This window comes from Armigeres subalbatus, chromosome 3 (genome assembly GCF_024139115.2).
Source record: "Armigeres subalbatus isolate Guangzhou_Male chromosome 3, GZ_Asu_2, whole genome shotgun sequence".
Taxonomy (NCBI): domain Eukaryota; kingdom Metazoa; phylum Arthropoda; class Insecta; order Diptera; family Culicidae; genus Armigeres; species Armigeres subalbatus.
Window position 1 is genome coordinate 263091448 of NC_085141.1, and position 19838 is coordinate 263111285.

Genomic DNA, 19838 nt, shown 5'->3' on the forward strand with positions numbered 1-19838 from the left:
CCGTCGTCGGAAACTGCCCCGCAAACTCTCGCGCAATCCATCACGTACACCTCCGGTTTCGCTGATGATAAATATACTTCTGCTCTACCGTCCCACACCAGACGTAACATCACAAGGTATTCGGCGATAATGGCCTGCACCTTGGCGAACAGTTCGGGATCTTAGGCCAATCAGCAGCTTGATGGCCATGAAGCAGCTGTCTGGGAACTTGGAGTCGTCAGCAGCCCCGTTTCTAACCGGTCTTCACACCTTTTTCAGAATCTCCTTCGTTCTTCTGTTTTTTTTCGACTTGGGAAGCAAGCCACGGGAATGCCGGATTCTTCCGAAGTGTACTGGCTCTTGAGCAGGTAGTGCAGCTCTTGGTTGTTCACCGGGCTACAAGTGTGGTGTTCGACGATTCCACTTTCCGGTCGCCCGGTCGGCCCGTAGACAGTCCACGCCAATTTCGACCTGACTGTTATCGGCTCTTCCAGCCGGCATATTCTAGACTCTATCGGAGCGTAAAGGTGGGTATCCTTCAGCCCTATCAGAATATGCGGCTTTATTTGGGAAGCGTCTGCATTAGGGTGGCTCAAATTAGTATGGGAAAAAGTTTTTGCAATTTTTTTGATGGACCGCCCTCTTATTCGGTTCTATTTGATGCCCTGATGCTCTGGACAAAATTTCAGCCAAATCGGTCAATGTTTGGGCGGTGCTAAACTTGTTGGAAGTTTATATGGAAAAATGTATGCAGAAACATCCAAAAACAGTGATTTGCAGTTGGACGGCACAATTTACGATCAAGAACCATGATACTCATTCAGTTCTTGTAAAATTTAATACAGAATGTTATGCAGAAAACCACGAGAAGATTATAATTTGCCCGGCTAAGTTATTAGCATTTCTCTGAAGTGGGGTTTGAGCAAATTTCGTTTCTTTTACCTTTGAAAAGAAATAAATTCACCCCTACAACACTCCAGTAAAATGCTAATATCTTTGCCTAATAAACTCTAATCTTCTCGCGGTTTTCAGCATAACATTTTGTATTTAATTCTACAAGAACTGAATGAGTATCATGGTTCTTGATCGTAAATTGTGCTGTCCAACTGCAAATCACTGTTTTTGGATGTTTCTGCATACATTTTTCCATATAAACTTCCAACGAGTTTAGCACCGCCCAAACATTGACCGATTTGGCTGAAATTTTGTCCAGAGCATCAGGGCATCAAATAGAACCGAATAAGAGGGCAGCCCATCAAAAAATTTGAAAAAGTGTTTTTTGAGCCACCCTACTCTGCATTTATCGGATCTCGAAGATGGTTATACTGCTTCACTACTTCCGGCACAGCTAGTGAATAATGCAGGACCTTCAAACTCTCCACCGTGTGGGTACTCTTGATGAGGAAACGTAGCGTTGATCCTCGTGCGGGGATGAACAGGTTCACAGGTTGCGAATCCTTCTCGACAAATCCGACCGTGACAGGTGCGATTTACACATGAAATTATTTGCTTAGTGAACGTGAGAATGTTTTCAAATATTGTTGACTCGATTTTTTGACACTTCATGATCTAACTGACGCTACAGCATAAAGAAATTTGTTAAGTAGTATGATGAACACGTTCATCAATGTAGATATGTGGCATGGCAACCATCCAGCCCCAACTTTAATAGAAAAATCCAAGTAAAAATAAGAAGAAGATACACAACGGTGTTAACATTGACAGATCCTACAGACAGCATAGGAAGATCATTTTAAAATGCTTATAAAAAATTCTAGACAAAGTGTAATTAAAATCTCATTGATGTATGATACGGAAAAAGTTCCAAACTGTATAACAGATACATTTTTGGAAAGTATAAGGTACACTGGGGGAAATGGAAAAGGAAAAATCGAGAGCGCAAATTTGAATTAGTGTAAAACCAGTTTATATGATTTAAATGCGTTCAATCAAAATGGGCTATCAAAAACAGTCAATTTTGCACCAACTGTGCGGTAATTAATACCATTTTTGTCGCTTGAAATTTATGGAAATAGATTTTAAAATTAGGAGTCGTTTTTACACTTACCCTAGTGGGATGGGGTAAGTGGAAAACCCATGTTATCTTGACCTTCAATAGCGATGAGCAGTTACATATAACTAAAATCAATACTAGAATTGCTCTGAGTATCTTTTGTGGAATAATTTCATTACCCTAACGGGATAGATCCTCAAGGAATTCTCGTAATATCTAGGGGAGAACTGGTTTTGCCTTCTCGAACACTAATCAACTTAGTTTAACGACTGAGATGATGTCTGTATGTGCTTATTTGTATGTATGTGTGTGCGCAAATCACGTAAAAAAATATCAGCTATTCTTAAGCACTTGTCCTTAACCAATTTGTTCGCAAAAAAAATTGCAATCAACGGCTAAACTTGTTATGAATAAAAATTAATGTGAATTATACAATATATTTACCTATCAGTGCTATTTTTAACTTTCTTATACATTTTTTCCATATGTAAGGCATGTGAAAGCCATCAATACCGATAGGTGGATTAATCAGGCATTTTCTCATTTATATGAGTCTAATCACCACTGGAATCACAATGATAACAAAGAAGGAACATATTAAGATTCACAGCTATCGAAATAAACCATGGAAGGAAGAAAAAAAAATGCGTAATTAGAACATTATCCACTTCCCCCGCAGAGTTTTATACCTGGGGTAAGTGTAAAATCTTTGAATTTTTTGCTTTTTTGGTACAAACCACTACCAATTGAATGGGATTAGTTTAATTGTATTATAATGGTCACCTGTGATAAAAATTCACTTGAAAAAAGAACATTTGGTGCAAATAAGAATTGATTTTATGAATGCAAAAATCAACTTTTCGCGAAACCTAAAATTACAGTTCAAGTATTATCCGTGTTAGTGTATGTATTTTATACAAATTTCAACATAGTATTAGTGGGAGCATCAAAGTATATTCTTGCATAATGTTATAATGTGGTAAAATCCCAGATTAATCCACCTAGCGGTGATGGTGCCTTTCTCGTTCGTTCAAAATGTTTGGAAAAAATTCAAATAACACCAATATGTTGATTGGTCTTATTTTTCATATTTGTTTACATGCATAAAAAAAATCTCGCCAAACGCAATTTGTTGCAAACAAATCGGATGAGCATAAGAGCAAAAAATGGCATTTTATTTAGTAGTTTTAAAATTAGTATTTTCACCATAACTTTTGACCCAATTGTACGGCCAAGTTTCTATAGGAAACAATGGGACAAGATTCTGCGTAGAATGCAATCTGTTGCAAAAGACCTGAGAAGCACACATATTGCACATCAATCACAGTAACTTATATATGACCGGATTCAGTCACAATATGGTTACTGCAACCAGATTTGTTGAAATTGTGTTGCTTGGGGAATAGATGAAGTCTAAGTGCTAAGAAAGTGAGCTTTTTGAACTCTTTTTCACAATAAATAGTAATTTGACCATAACACCTAAGCCCATAGTCCGATCTGGCTAATTTTCAATAAGAAAATATGAGACATTCTGCGTCGAATGAAATTTAATGCGAGCAAATCGGTTGAGGAAAAGTGCCTGAAAAATGAGGGAAAATTTTTTGTATCGATTTTTTCATAATGGTATGGTATAATTTTCGATCCCATAGTCCGATATGGCCAATTTTCAATAGGAAACAACGGGACAGGATTCTACGTCGAATGCAACTTGTTGTGAGCAAATCGATTGAGGATAAGTGCCCGGAAAATGAGTGACATTTCTTACGCGATTTTTTCGTATGAATTTGTATTTTGGCCATAACTTTCGATCCCATAGTTCGATCTGGCCAATTTCAAATAGGAAACAATGGGACAGGATTCTGCATCGAATGCAACTTGTTGGGAACAAATCGGTTGAGAATAAGTTCCCGAAAAATGAGTGACATTTTTACGCGATTTTTCGTATGAATTTGTATTTTGGCCATAACTTCGATCCCATAGTCCGATCTGACCAATTTCAAATAGGAAACAATGGAACAGGATTTTGCATTGATGCAACTTGTTGCAAACAAATCAGTTAAGATAAGTGCCCGAAAATGAGTGACATTTTTACGCGATTTTTCGTATGAATTTGTATTTTGGCCATAACTTCTGATCCCATAGTCCGATCTGACCAATTTCAAATAGGAAACAAAGGGACAGGATTCTGCGTCGAATGCAACTTGTGGCAAGCAAATCGGTTAAGGATAAGTGCCCGAAAAATGAGTGACATTTTTTACGCGATTTTTTCGTATGAATTTGTATTTTGGCCATAACTTCTGATCCCATAGTCCGATCTGACCAATTTCAAATAGGAAACAATGCAACAGGATTTTGCGACGAATGCAACTTGTTGCAAACAAATCGGTTAAGGATAAGTGCCCGAAAAATGAGTGACATTTTTTACGCGATTTTTTCGTATGAATTTGTATTTTGGCCAAAACTTCTGATACCATAGTCCGATCTGACCAATTTCAAATAGGAAACAAAGGGACAGGATTCTGCGTCGAATGCAACTTGTGGCAAGCAAATCGGTTAAGGATAAGTGCCCGAAAAATGAGTGACATTTTTTACGCGATTTTTTCGTATGAATTTGTATTTTGGCCATAACTTCTGATCCCATAGTCCGATCTGACCAATTTCAAATAGGAAACAATGGGACAAGATTCTGCGTTGAATGCAACTTGCTGCGAACAAATCGGTTGAGGATAAGTGTCCGAAAAATGAGTGACATTTCTCACGCGATTTTTTCGTATGGATTTGTATTTTGGCCATAACTTCTGATCCCATAGTCCGATCTGACCAATTTCAAATAGGAAACAATGGGACAGGATTCTGCGTCGAATGCAACTTGTTGCGAGCAAATCGGTTGAGGATAAGTGCCCGAAAAATGAGTGACATTTCTTACGCGATTTTTTCGTATGGATTTGTAATTTGGCCATAACTTTCGATCCCATAGTTCGATCTGGCCAATTTCAAATAGGAAACAATGGGACAGGATTCTGCGTCGAATGCAACTTGTTGCGAGCAAATCGGTTGAGGATAAGTGCCCGAAAAATGAGTGACATTTTTTGAGTAGTTTTGCGCACACACACACACACATACACACGCATACACACACACACACAGGGGCAGCAGGGACTTTGTCCAAGGGCTTGACGACCCCTCCCCATGGCCACTGCGAGTTAGGGGGCCTGTCTAGAACGTGGTGGGGTTTGACAGTGGGCTCTGTTGAACCTCTATAAAAAGCTGCATGTGTTTGCAAGCAGGCCCTATCACAGCGACCGTGCGCCGCTCAAAGCACACAAGCCCAACAGGTGTGCCAACCGGCACATCAGGATTCATGCCAGTAAGATCCTGATTATGGTATACTGGTCACGGCAAACGACATTGGACGATTCTCGGTTTTGGATAGGATTAGGCGTATATGGGCTGACAGTCGAGCTATTCTGTTTCCTGCGTAAAAAAGAGTGACATCTTCTTGAAAAGACAAGCAGGCTAATGATTTGTCTGCCTCCGTCCCGATAAACAACCTGGCAGGCCTCCGGTAACGCCCAACACCTGTCGCCTATACCTGTGGGTAGTAGGTTCAGATGCACCATACCTGATTCACGCCGATCCGGCTCTGAAGGTACCGGAGTCAACCCTTGCATGGACCTCACTGTTTACAAAGGTACCCATGGGATCACAAGAGGCGACTATCTACAACAGGAAGAGATAACGGCCCGGAGGGGGACCCTTTTACATGGAAACAAATTCTACAATCAACGAAGGAGCAGGCGGTGCGAATGTTTTCGCAAAGAGTGGGAGGCTGCAGCGATCTCCAGTGATGGCGCAGGCAGCAGTAGCAAGAAATACCAGCAGTATGGCCAAGGCTGCTGAGAACCAGGCAGGCCAACAGGAGCTAGGATCCGGAAATAGAGTGTCCACCCCAAAATCGGAAAGTAGTGCTATTCAGGAGGATCTACAATTTGGGAGGTCCAACCTGATGGAGGTGCGGAAGCGAGTCAACGAGCTCTATGACTTCGTGAAGGACAAGCACAATGTTCACACGAAGATCAAGCTTCTAGTGACGAGCATCAAGTCCGCCGTTAAATCTGCTGAGCACGAACAGAACGCGCTCAAAAGAAGAGCGGAAGCAGCTGAAAAAGCACTGAAAGATGCAGCGGAGCATACAACAGTCGAGGCAGCACTGCAAACACCAATGAGCTCCAGAAATACTCGCACGGAGAAGCGAAGCAGGGACTCTCAGGAGAGCAGGAAATCCCGAAGAAGCAGCGGAACGTGCAAGATGGTGCTAGCGTACTGAAGGAAGGCGTGAAGAACGGTGATTGGCAAACCGTGGAAAGTCAGCGAGAGAAGAGAAAGAAGCAGAAGGAGTACGTGGAAAAGAAGAAGGAGCAGAAGAAGAAGAAAAACATCGCTCTTCTCGTGAGCGGGTCAAGGGGACGCCCTGATAGTCGAAGTGAGCGACAAGACGACATACGCAGCGATATTACGGAAGGTGAGAGAAGACCCGGTGCTCAAGGACTTGGGTGAAAAAGTGGTGAGGACTAAGCTTACCCAGAAGAGGGATTTGCTTTTTGAGCTGAAGGATCCCATGATCAAGAGCTCGGCCTCCCAGGAGCTCGTGACCAATTCCTTGGGCAGTGAAGGAAACGTAAGGGCTTTAACGCAGGAGGCCGTGGTCGAATGCAGAGACCTGGACGAGATCACCACGATAGACGAACTGAGGGATGCACTGATCTCACAATGCATGCTGGGCGAAGTTCAGATGACCATTCGGTTGAGGAAAGCGTACGGTGGTACACAAATAGCAGCGATACGACTACCGGTAGATGCCGCCAACAAAATGGTGGAGGTGGCCAAGGTGAAGGTCGGATGGTCTATGTGTCCGTTGAGACTCACCCCTCGAATCACCAAACAGATGGAGCGATGCTTCAAATGTATGGCGTTTGGACACTAGGCGCGAAACTGCAGTGGCCCAGACATATCCGGTCTTTGTAGGAAATGTGGTGGAGAAGGACACGTTGCTAGGGACTGCACGAAGCAGCCAAGATGTCTGCTCTGCAAACCGGAGGATGGAAACGACCACATGACGGGTGGCTTTCAATGCCCTGCCTACAAGAAGGCGCTGGCGGGCCGAGATTCGTGGAGATCATCCAGTTGAATCTCAACCATTGCGACACCGCACAGCAGCTGTTGTGGCAGTCGACAACAGAAGCAATGTGTGACATGGCACTTATTGCTGAGCCGTACCGGATTCCTTCTGACAACGGCAACTGGGTGGCGGATGCTACAGGGATTGCGGCTATCCAAGTGATGGGCAGATTTCCTATCCAAGAGGTGGTAGACAGTTCAAGCGAGGGTTTCGTAATCGCCAAAATTAACGGGATCTTTGTGTGTAGCTGTTACGCACCCCCGAGATGGACTCTGGAGCAGTATAGCCGGATGCTGGACTCACTCACGGAGAAGCTGATCGGCCCGAAATCCAGTGATCATCGGGGGCGATTTCAATGCTTGGGCAGTGGATTGGGGAAGCAGACTGACTAACGCCAGAGGTTACAGTTTGCTGGAGGCGCTGGCTAAGCTGGAAGTAAGATTGTGCAACGAAGGTACCGTTAGTACATTCCGCAGAGATGGCAGGGAGTCCATCATCGATGTCACGTTCTGCAGTCCGTCGATGGCGAGGAACATGAACTGGAGAGTTTGTGAAGAATATACCCATAGCGATCACGAACGCGAACGCGAACGCGAACGGAACGCGAACGCCGACGGTACGACGGGAGACAAGGTCTAGTTGGCGAAGATGGAAGACGAAGGACTTCGATAAGGATCTTTTTATCGAAGCACTTCGAGTGAACAGCGACGCTACAAACCTTGACGCAGACCAACTGACGGAAACGCTAGCGAGGGCTTGCGATGCGACGATGCCGAGGAAATTGGAGCCAATGAATAGCCGACGGCCAAGTTACTGGTGGAACGAGAATCTTGCTAACCTTCGCGCTGCCTGTCTCAGAGCTAGGAGACACGTTCAGAGGGCACGGTCTGAAATGGTCAGAGAGGAGCGAAAGATAGTTTTCCGTGAAGCTAGAGCGGCATTCAAACGGGCGATCCAAATCAGCAAGTCTAACTGCTTCAAGGAGTTGTGCCAGGAAGCTGACGCTGATCCTTGGGGTAACGCTTATCGAGTTGTGACAAAGAAGATCAGGGGTCCAGCGACGCCAGCCGAAATGTGTCCAGACAAGCTGAAGATCATCGTGGACGGTCTTTTCCCGCAGCATGGTTCTACGACGTGGCCGCGTACGCCGTACGAAGATGAAGACCGAGTAACCGCTACAGGTATGCAAGTCACCAATGACGAGCTATCATCAGTGGCGAAAGGTATGAAGTTGAAAAAAGCTCCGGGTCCGGATGGAATCCCAAATGTGGACCTAAAATCCGCGATTTTGGCGTTCCCGGATCTGTTCAGGATGGTGCTGCAGAAGTGTTTAGTAGATGGTAATTTTCCGGATACGCGGAAGAAACTGGTGCTGCTGTCGAATCCAGGAAATCCGCGGAATCCAGCATCGTATAGGCCCATATGTCTGCTGGATACACTGGAGAACCTTCTGGAAAGGGTTATCCTTAATAGGCTTACACAGTTCACGGAGGGTAAGACTGGTTTATCGGAAAAAAACAGTTCGGATTCCGCAAAGGCAGATCGACTGTGGATGCAATCAGGACAGTCATTGAAGATGCAGAGAGGGCGTCCAAGAAGAAGAGGAGCGGCAATCGGTTCTGCGCGGTAGTGACGATAGACGTCAAAAACGCGTTCAATAGTGCCAGCTGGGAGGCCTTCGCCGCAGCGCTGCATGGAATGCGAATCCCCGACTTCCTGTGTGAGATCCTTAGGAGCAACTTCCTGAACCGGATTCTGGTTCACGACACGAACTCGGGACAGAAATCGATCAGAGTTACGGCGGGCGTTCCACAAGGGTCCATACTAGGCCCGACGTTATGGAATGTGATGTACAACAGGGGTGCTGATGCTGAAGTTGCCCAAAGGCGTGAAAATTTAAGGATACGCGGATGATGTGGTCCTAACGATAACCGAGGAGTGGCTTAAAGAGGTGGAAAAGCTGGAGTCGGAGACAACCGACGCAGTAGAAATCTGGATGAATGGAGTTAAGTGGTTAAGCTGCAGCTGGCTCCAAAAGCAGAAGTGAAGCTGGTCAGCAACCACAATGTGATTCAGCGGATGCAGATTGCCGTCGGAGGGCACGAAATACCGTCGGTGCGGACTCTGAGACATCTAGGTGTGATGATTGACCGGTTGAACTTCAATACACCCGTGGACTATTCCTGTGAAAAGGCGGCTCAAATGATCAGTGCGTTAACAAGGATCATGCCGAACGTCGGCGGTCCGAAAGGCAGCAGTAGGCGTCTTCTTGCGTCAGTATCATCCTCGATACTAAGGTACGGAGTTCCAGCCTGGGGAGCTGCGCTCAAGACGAAACGTAACCGGAGGAAGCTGAATAGCGTGTTTCGTCTAACGGCCATTCGAGTCGCGAATGCGTACCGAACTATTTCGTCGGAGGCAGTTTGCGTTATCGCAGGGATGATTCCAGTCTGCATAACCCTAGCAGAGGACATCGAGTGCTACCAACGGAGGGATACCAGAAATGTGAGGAAGGCGGTGAGACTGGACTCTATGGTGAAGTGGCAGCAGGAGTGGGACAATGCGGATAATGGAAGGTGGACCCATCGGCTCATCCCCAATGTGTCGACGTGGGTGAACAGGGGGCATGGTGAGGTGAACTTTACCTCACACAGTTCCTGTCCGGACACGGTTGTTTCCGCCAATATTTGCACCGGTGTGGCCATGCGTCATCGCCATTCTGCCCGGCGTGTATCGACGTAGAGGAGACTCCAGAGCACGTGATATTCGACTGCCCGAGGTTTGCGGAGGCACGTAGGAGAATGCCTGCCATAAGGGCGGACAACATCGCAGAGCGGATGTGTCGCGATGAAGGTACGTGGCATGCGGTAACCAGAGTCGTGACACAAATAATGTCAGAGCTGCAGCGTCGATGGAGAAGGGACCAGCAAGTAAGCGTCGGTTTGGAGCAAAATCCAGCACAGTGAGCAGTGTTGGGTCTCGAGTCGTCGGGGCGCCAGCGAACCGGAAGTCTTCTGCCAACCGGAATCGTCGGACCGACCTCGGCACTCGAACCGTCAACCTGCTGAAGAAAGAAGAAAGAAGAAGGAAGTGCTTCCGGGTATGTAGGGCACCGCCAGTGCGGACGTTATCCACCACCGGAACTGTCGGACCACCTCTGTAACGCGAAGACGAAGTCGGCGCAATGCGCGAAAGCGTCCTGCGATAGCCGCCGGTAGTCAGGGGCACCATCAGTGCGGAAGTTTCCTTCACCGGAACTGGTGGACCACCCTCGACGCCGGGGAAGTCAGGAGGATTCGAGTGAGGAAGTTTGCGGCACAACCGCCGAGGGATCGAGACGTAGCAGTGGATCTCCAGCAAGCCAGTCGGCGAACTAGCCTAAGCTAGGGGCCGGAATTTTAGAAGAAGTGCATGAGCACAGCCCCCCCCGAAGTAGTCGCAGCATCCAGTGGTCCCAGGGGGATCGAGGCAAGGAGGATAAGGGACCCGGTTTATCCGGGAGGCACATTTTTAACAGGTCGGGAGGAGCCCATCCCTGTTCGCCTTCGAGCCTAGTGTGGATGCTCGAGGTGTCTGTCGCGCAGATTTTTGATGGCCTTTAACCGTTGTAAAAAAAAAAAAAAAAATACACACACACACACACACACACACACACACACACACAGACATCACCTCGATTCGTCGAACTGAGTCGATTGGTATATAACACTATGGGTCTCCGGGCCTTCTATAAAAAGTTTGTTTTTGGAGCGATCATATAGCCTTTACCGTATACTTACCTTAGGGAACTTAGTAACGAGAAAGGCAAAACTGTAAAGTATGATGTTATGAAAACTCATATGTGAATATGTACGTTATGTGGAAGATATTGATTTGGAAAATGTATTGGAGGTAACCACTTTCCCTTCGATGGGACTCGAACCCATGACCCTACAGTACGCTAGACTGGTGCTTTAACCAACTAAGCTACGAAGGACCTCCGTCGGCCTTCGCAACCTAGCGGCTACTGAACGAGCTCGAGATTCCCAAATTGGACGCATAGTCAAATCACTCGCAATCCATTTCTCAAGCCAATACTTCCACATGTGTATTGTACACGTCCACATTAGAGGAGCGTGAGTATTTAGAATGTCTGGCGGCTATACAATTTCTTCATCAGCAACGGTACTGATCAAGTGAGGTTGTGTAAGCTATTTGCCAGTCGGTCGTCAAGCTCAGACCCGACCGCATTGCGTGGGCAAGAGCACGCAACTCAAGTTCAGTTCAATCAAGGTAATTGCATATTTCCGGGGATTATACCACCCGACTTGGACGTTAATTTACAATGTTATGAAAACTCATATGTGAATATGTACGTTATGTGGAAGATATTGATTTGGAAAATGTATTGGAGGTAACCACTTTCCCTTCGATGGGACTCGAACCCATGACCCTACAGTACGCTAGACTGGTGCTTTAACCAACTAAGATACGAAGGACCTCCGTCGGCCTTTGCAACCTAGCGGCTACTGAACGAGCTCGAGATTCCCAAATTGGACGCATAGTCAAATCACTCGGTTATCACTTGGTTAAAGCACCAGTCTAGCGTACTGTAGGGTCATGGGTTCGAGTCCCATCGAAGGGAAAGTGGTTACCTCCAATACATTTTCCAAATCAATATCTTCCACATAACATACATATTCACATATGAATTTTCATAACATTATAAATTAACGTCCAAGTCGGGTGGTTTAATCCCCGGAAATAGGCAATTACCTTTTTTTCCAATTTCGTTTATTTGGTAGGCTCAGGCGTGTATAACACTTTACGGAGCCATTGTTCTTTGTGATATATACAATCAATATCATTTTATTATACGGTTAGTAAGAGGGGGGTAGAAGCCAGCGTACTCGTGGTGACTCGAGGTTAGCTTACAATGTTTAAGGATGGACATTGTCTAGGATTTGGGATCAGGAAATTTCAGCTTCTCATCCGGGCATTTGGCGTCAGGGACAATGTGGCGTGTCGTCGTGCTCGAGGAATGGTTCGACTGGGAACATCCTCCGGATGGCAAGATTTATGGAGCTCTACGGAACAAAAAGGCAGAGACTAAACAAAAAAAAACTTTGAAGGAAGAAAAAAAACAAAATATTAGATTTTGATCGCAGAAGTATAAAGAAAACTATAAATGGTCTGCATATACGATCTCCCAAAACACCTCGAACTTCCCTGAAGGGTTGTTTACCTCGGGCCACAAGGGTATCCAATAATTGCTCTCTGGAGGCGTCATTTTCCGAGCAGGACCAAACTACGTGAAGGCAATTACCTTTGATTGAACTGTAAAGTATGTACAATTCCAATTTTTTCGAGTCGATTTTTACACTTACTCCCTTTTTCCACTTCCCCCAGTGAGATAAGCTTCATATTACTTCAGAACTTTTCCGTATCGTACATCAATCAGATTTTAACTACAATTTGTCTAGAATTTAATATAAGCATTTTAAAATGATCTTCCTATGCTGTACTGCAGGATCAGTATGGCGCTTCGCTAAGGCCAAGGTCTGTTATTGCTTATGGGAATAAACTTATAGCATTATAATGTATACACTCTAAGCCTGACTTACTCAAACATGTGTCGAATATAAATCATTTTCGTTTAAAAAAGTACAACCCCAACATTCGAGAAAAAGATTCTATTCACTTCAATAAAACGATAATAGCAAAAAATAAGGGAACCATTTGCTGTAAAATGCACTCAGATAGATAGATTAACTTGTTTCCCACAATCGTATCAAAAAAAGGACGATCCTTCCTAATTTTCATGAAATCATTGTTTTGCGGATATAGTAGTTTTGCTCAAATTTTAAGTTATTCAATTTCTTATGAAAATTAGTCAGATTCGACGCAATGATAAAAAAGTCAAGCTTAGTCAACAAAAGTATGAGCTATTCTTCTGATAGTGATATGTTTTAGGTTTATTTTAAATGGATTTCGTAACATATAAAAAACACTTTTTAGTTTTTAGTCAAATAAAGAAACATGCAATTTTCAAGTACAAGAAAAATCAATCCAAATTAAAGTAACACAGAAACAAGGACAAAATGAATAACTGAAAATGTCACATAAAATGAGACTAATTAACTTATGATCAACGAAAATTTTAAATCAAGCAAATCAAAACCAAAGTTACGTACAGCTGGAGAAAATGGTAAACTTTAATTCCATAGAAACAGATGGCTGTGTAGATCGTCTAGTCGAGAAAGAACATCAAGCAATAGTTCCCGAGTACGCTAGGAAGAGACTGGGGTCGGGTGGTATGGGAGCACTAGATTTCAGTTTCTTTGGGCAGAAGCGAATCTTTGGTAGGGGATGACGTGTTCGGATTGGACGTCCCCGAAGAAGACGGGCTGTCGTGTTTGAAAATTCCCGTAAACGAACTCATCAGCTTCTTTGACTTGGGTTTTTTGTCTTTGTCTTTATCAAGAGCTGTTGCTGATCTAAGAGGGTGAACGATTTCTGATGGAGTGGTGGGATGAATCGGGTCCACGTGTGGTTTATGAACTCTTTCGGGTAGGTTAGGAATAATAGAAACTGTTTCGATGATCGGTTTAACGGGATTTGGAACCGGAGGAGCTTTTCGCTTTCCATGGGAAAGCGGCTTCTTATGAGCAAGTTCATCCATGTGACTGCTGCCGTCGGACAGAGCTAAGGATGATGTGGATGATGTTAGATTTGAGAAAGAAATGCTCAACTTATTCGAAGACTCTTCTATAGATTTTGAATTTTCAGTTGAGTCAGGATCAGATTTGCTCTCAGTAAATTGTTCAATGGGTTCTTTGTTACAAGTTATATCATCTTCCGAAATAAAAAGTCGTTCTTTCAGGAATGTAGGAAGGTCGGCATGTGTTTCGTCGTCAGTGGGTGGCTTAAGTTTTTCTGTTTGATTGTCGGGCAGAACATTATCTTGCAAAATGCAAACTACCGATGGAATAGTAACGACTTCACCAGGTACTTCACCTTCCCCAGGTATTTTACTATCATTATTATCAATTGGGATCGTGTCGTGGATCTTCGCTATTGAATCAGTTGGAACATTTTTCGAGTCCACATTAGTATCAGCTGCAGTATCGTCAGCTTCGTCATTTTCGTTTTCAACATCAGGAACAACCTCTAGGAACTCATCCTCACTAGAGACTGACACAGTGTCGCGGAACATATCTTCTGAGAAACTTTTTTCCGATTGTTCTATTTCAGGTACGGAATTCAAATTTAGTTCCTCGTTATGATTATTATTGGGCACGTCGAGACTTGTAACCGAGCTTACATCTGATTGAATTTGCATTTCATTTGTAATTGAATCTCTAAGAAGAGCTATGTCTTCATGTCTTGTTTCCTCGGTCGGAGTTGATCTGATTTCATTAGAACTGCCCTGTTTTTGTGACTCCATCCATTGAAGAAAAAGCTCATATTTCTGTTCTACTTCCGGTGGAATAAAATTTGGAAATGAAGGAACTGAGGTAGAATGTGTTGTGTAAATTGGATGACTGTAAGTATCGGATGGAAAACTAGCCTGAGTTATCGCTGGAAGGGGACTTGGAGGGATTTCAAATAGTGTGGCGGAAGGGGAATTCAACTGAGAACCATTGCCATAGTATCGGTCTGTGTCTCTGCCATCATAGAAAACTTCATCGTCATCCTTGTGAATAAAAAAATAAGAATAGTTGAAGCGTGCAATTTGTTTTTTTTTTCTTGTCTAGAACATTGCAAAGATAAAGAAAAACTCGGCTGGTTTAGGCTTGACATGACTACATTTTATGAACGAACATGATTTTCAAACATTTTTATAACCTGTTGCTATCGAATTCCACGCAATTGTTTCAAGGCATCTTTTGATGGTGTTCATTGGCCGTTATTCTCGTACAAGGCATACAACTAAAGAAAATGTAAATCGTTATTTAACGATTCATTAAACCCAATATGGATCAATATCAAGCCAAAACCTTTGTGACTGAGATAATTTGTTTGTTTCTGTCATGAATCAAAATTGAACTTACCTCTCGTGTTTTAGATTTCACACGTGGTCTAACGGTATTGCTCATCGAAGCCGTTCGACTCAATCCGGGCTCGGCACTCGAATATCCTGAACTGATATCGTCTGAGGATCGAATGTAACTAAAACAAATAATGCTTAATCAATATCAATTCGTTACAGGCTTCGGCCGAGGAGAACCTACTTATATGGCGGTGGTGGATTATGGTGTTGTGACCCGGCTATCTCCACCTCGGGGAAATACATTTCCACTTGGCGACCGCCGGAAGAGGATCGGGCACTTTTCGAGCGGAGCACCCTCTGGGGCCGGGTCAGATCGTCAATCTCCTCCTGGGTGCGGTGCATATCCGGTTCCGACAGGTCGCTCAGGCTATAGCTTTTGCGCAGGGTTTGCACCAACCCGCCACCACCCTTCGGACACGATGCGAGATGATCAAATGAATTTCGCAACGCAATGGGTAAGAAAAAGAATAGACACAAATGAAAAGAGGTAGGAACTTATGGCTCAACACACGGTAGTTTGAAGGATAGGGGAGGTTTTGAATAATAGTCACCAATGAATGAAGAAATGACATCCTTTTAACTTGAATTGGATAATTTGTAGCAGGCATGAATTTTGAAAGAACGGAACAGGTATAGATATTGATGAATCTGATAAAAACAAAAAAAAGGTGCATACATACCGTGAAAATTAGAAGAAATCAATATGATTAGAACATGTTACACAAACCAAATTATATGTGATAATATTTATTCGACCATGAAGCACTATCAAGGAAAACTGCAGAAGCATTTTGCTCGTGTAGAAAACTGCAGAAGCATTTTGCTCGTGTATTACCTTTAGAAGTAAGCACCGTGCCTTTCTCGTCAAATAAACTTTAAAGTATTTTACGACTATTGCATCTGATTTATGTCTGTTTTACGTCTGACGTATAGACGTAAGAGCTTACTTTACTGAAGGATTCATGACTATTCACTGAAAGTTCTGCTAGTAAACTGTATTCGTCCTCGATGCCCAGAATTAATCTTCAAATTTTAATATCAATATCAGGATTCTTCTAAGCTTCATCAATTGCGAGAATTTTATTCAGGATGCGGATCCGGGAGTTTAGTTCTGTTTGGTGCGGTCGGAAAGTAAATCAATTAGTGTGCGATTGAGCGTGTTTCGTATCGGACAGCTCTGTTGTATGCGGTCGGAAAGTAAATCAATTAGTTTCGTGTCGGACGCGTATCCGGGAGATTGGTTCTGCTTTGTGCAGTCGGTAAATAAATCAGTTAGTGTACGATTGAGTATGTTTCGAGAACGCGTTTTACTCGTGTTTTATATCGAACGCAAAACGTTCGAGCGATCATTGAAATCTTTAGTTGTGCTTTGTGCGGGTGATGAAATTACTTTTACATAGCTTGGTCAAAATAATTATTTAGTCGCTTACCAAGGCGTCATCCTATAGATAATTTTCTCATCTAACCAATTATCCCTTTACTGTAGCGCTCACGGAGATGCAGGGAATTCCCCGGTCTCTTGTAGCAATGAGTGTCAAGCTATCTTCCCTCCCCTAATCCCAAATTGACTGTAAGGACGTGGCGGTCTTGAATTATTCAAACTCCAAATCATGTACAGTGAGAAAGGATTTCTAATCCCTAGAAGGTTCGATTGGTGAGCTGTGCATCTTCGTTGTTTCTCGGCCAATCGTGACTAGCAACTACGATGCGTACAGTTAATCAAGCTAAGCTTTCACTGAGAAATTCTACTGATTTTCATTGATTTTTTTTGAGTTTCCTAGATAAATCCTTCTGAATATTCGAAATTTCTCATAGTTCACCTGGTCATAATTATATTAGAATACTACTGACCTTCGCTGTAATTTTTTTCTGCATTCTTTGAAATTTTTCCAGAATTTCATAAAAACATTTTTTTTTCTAAAAAAAAGAACATAATTTCGCAAGTAAATTCTTCTGAATTTCATTGAAAAAAATCTTAATAGCTTCCTAAGGAATAAAAATAAGTATTCTTTCTGCTTTTTCAAATCTGATTTAACCCAACGAGCACTATCAGTTTTAAACGATGGGACATATCCCAGCTATATTGTAATATCTTCTGGTGTCCCCCAGGATTCAATTCTGGGGCCAATTATTTTCTCGATGTATATTATTGATCTTCCAGAGGTCCTAAAATATTGTAAACTAGCAGGCCCGACGAACTTTGTTTCGCCTAAAATTAATTTATTCTCTGATTAGTTCTTGAGTTATGCAGAAATTTGTGTTTCATTTGTATGGGAGCCCTCCTTTCCAAAGAGGGGAGGGGTCTCTAACCATGTTAAGAACCTTTCCCGGCCCTAAAAACCTACGCATACAAATTGCCACGTCAATCGGTTCAGTAGTTCCCGAGTCTATAAGGGTCAGACAGACAGAAATTCATTTTTATGTATATTAGAGTGGGGCGTCATGGTCATTTTTTCAAATCAATGGTTTTTCGAAGCCATTTTGGGTCCTGAACAACTGTGCAGAATTTGGGACCGATTGGTTGCTTCCTCGCTTTCCGCATCGCGTTTGAAGTTTGTATGGAAATTAGTATGGGAGAACGTATATTTTTGCATTTCTACTACTAGAGGATTCAGTTCATCATAAACCAAGTGGCACATTGTGTTAAAGTATAACTCAAAGGATGCCGAAAAACTTTGCTGAAGAAGGCACGTTGCTGGAACGTCCACGAAAAAAGTTATAACGCTTCGAAGATAGAGTGTTCAAACCATATGCAAAAAATCTGCCAGCACTGCCGAACTACATAGACCAATAATTTATTTGAGTGTTATATCAAAATAATTGATCTTATAGGGCTTCAGAGCTAATGGGAGCTTTCTGGAATCATTTCACAAAGTAAAAAATCCGACAAGAAGGAAGAAGGGTTTTGCCGTCTAACAACCATAGGTCATCCGGTAGTGCTGGCAGAAACATTGATTACTTGCGTATGGTTTGAACAATCAATTTTCGAAGCGCTTTAACATTTTTTGTAGACGTTCCAGCTATGTACGTACCTTCTTCAGAAAAGTCTTTCGGAACCTTTCAGACTATATGCCAAGGTATTCAGTCACGTGATTGATGATAAATCGAAGCCGCTAGGAGCAAAAATGTAAAAAAGTACGTTTTCCCATACTAATCTCCATGTAAATTTAAAATGCGATGCGGCATGCGAGGTCACAACCAATCGAGCCCATATTTTGCACTGATTGATTGGGGTCCCAAAACGATTCAGAAAAACCTTGATCTCATAAGAAAATTATTTTGAGCTTTTAGTGGAATGTTTTCACCTGTCATAGAACTGAAGTTTGAACAATCCATTGAATTCCACCCTTAGTGTATCCCTGACAGATACGTATTTCGACCTCAACAGTAGGCCGTCTTCAGTGTCTTAACTTGACTCGACTCTTGTACGACTCGTCGAGTCAAGTACAAGACACTGAACTGTTGAATCTGTCAGACCAAGTGGTGAATTCAATAGATCACTTGATCGGACGAAGTTTGCGTTTTTCCATACAACTGCGCCCCACTCAAATGTATATAGATATAAAGATTACACATTTTCGCTGACGATGTGCAACTGTACTTCGGGTGTTTAGATGATTCCGCCACTATAATTTCCAACAAAATAAACGAAGATCCTGCTAATATTCATGCGTGGTCAACTGAGAATAGGTTATCATTGAATGCTGACAAAACTAGCGCTTTATTTTTAAGCCACTCTCATTCTAATATTGTCTTAAAACCATTACTTAAGTTAAACAATATAAATATTAATGTTACTGAAGAAGGGGTGAGTTTGGGTATCACTATTCAATCTAATTTCAAATTTGATAAATTTATATTCAAACAACGCGGCAAGATTTACGCAAGTTTACGAACACTCTATCCCTCTCGTCTATCTTAAAAATTGACATTAAACTCAAACTTTTTAAAACTCTTATACTCCCCCATTTCATAGCCTGTGAATTCCTCCTAAGTGAATCATCAATGTACGCCGGAAATAGACTGAAAATAACATTAAATTCATGCGTTCGTACGTACGTCTATGGTTTGAATAGATATGGCAGTGTTTCACACATGCAACAAAATTTATTAGGATGTCCATTCGCAAAATTCTCACAAATGAGATGTTGTTTATTTCTATTTAAGTTTGCAAAAATTCCCAGATAACAAACATGACAAACTTAGACCATTAAGAACAATTCCCACCAAAAAATATCTTATACCAAAACATAACATGTCTACATAAGGCAATTCATTTTTCGTAAGAGGTATTTCCTACTGGAATTCATTAACCAATAAAATAACCTTAGAAGAACCAACATTAGCATTTAAGAGGAAATGTATAGAGCACTTTAATTTGTAATTAGTTTTAGTATTTAGTTTGAATTGTTTTTCTACTTCCATGGATAAAATGATGCAACGACACACAGCTACGCTAACAAGAAATATGTAACGCCTAAAAAGACCTCATGTTACATATGCCTTGAGTTACAAATGTTCGAATAAATAAATAAATAAGGAATATTCACTGAAACATTCTTCAGGGTTTCCTACGAAATATTTATGGATTTCTACAGAAAATTTCTTCGACTTTCCACTGGAAATTGTCTGGG

General features: G+C 42.6%; 1 protein-coding gene across 10 annotated transcripts in view; it reads right to left on the bottom strand.

Annotated features, from left to right (window-relative positions):
- Window positions 1–19838, bottom strand: part of LOC134224000 (receptor expression-enhancing protein 2-like) — a 126303-nt gene that overhangs the window by 11431 nt on the left and 95034 nt on the right. For 7 of the 10 annotated variants that reach the window (XM_062703238.1, XM_062703233.1, XM_062703230.1 and 4 more), the window contains 3 exons: window positions 15386–15612; window positions 15206–15323; window positions 13346–14847 (listed from right to left, as the gene is read on the bottom strand). In XM_062703238.1, coding sequence (XP_062559222.1) covers window positions 13477–14847; window positions 15206–15323; window positions 15386–15612 — 1716 coding nt within the window. In that variant the 3' untranslated portion in view covers window positions 13346–13476. Of the gene's footprint in view, window positions 1–13344; window positions 14848–14999; window positions 15084–15205; window positions 15324–15385; window positions 15613–19838 lie in introns of those variants that run through there. The other 3 variants (XM_062703241.1, XM_062703231.1, XM_062703240.1) reach the window with 3 other exon arrangements.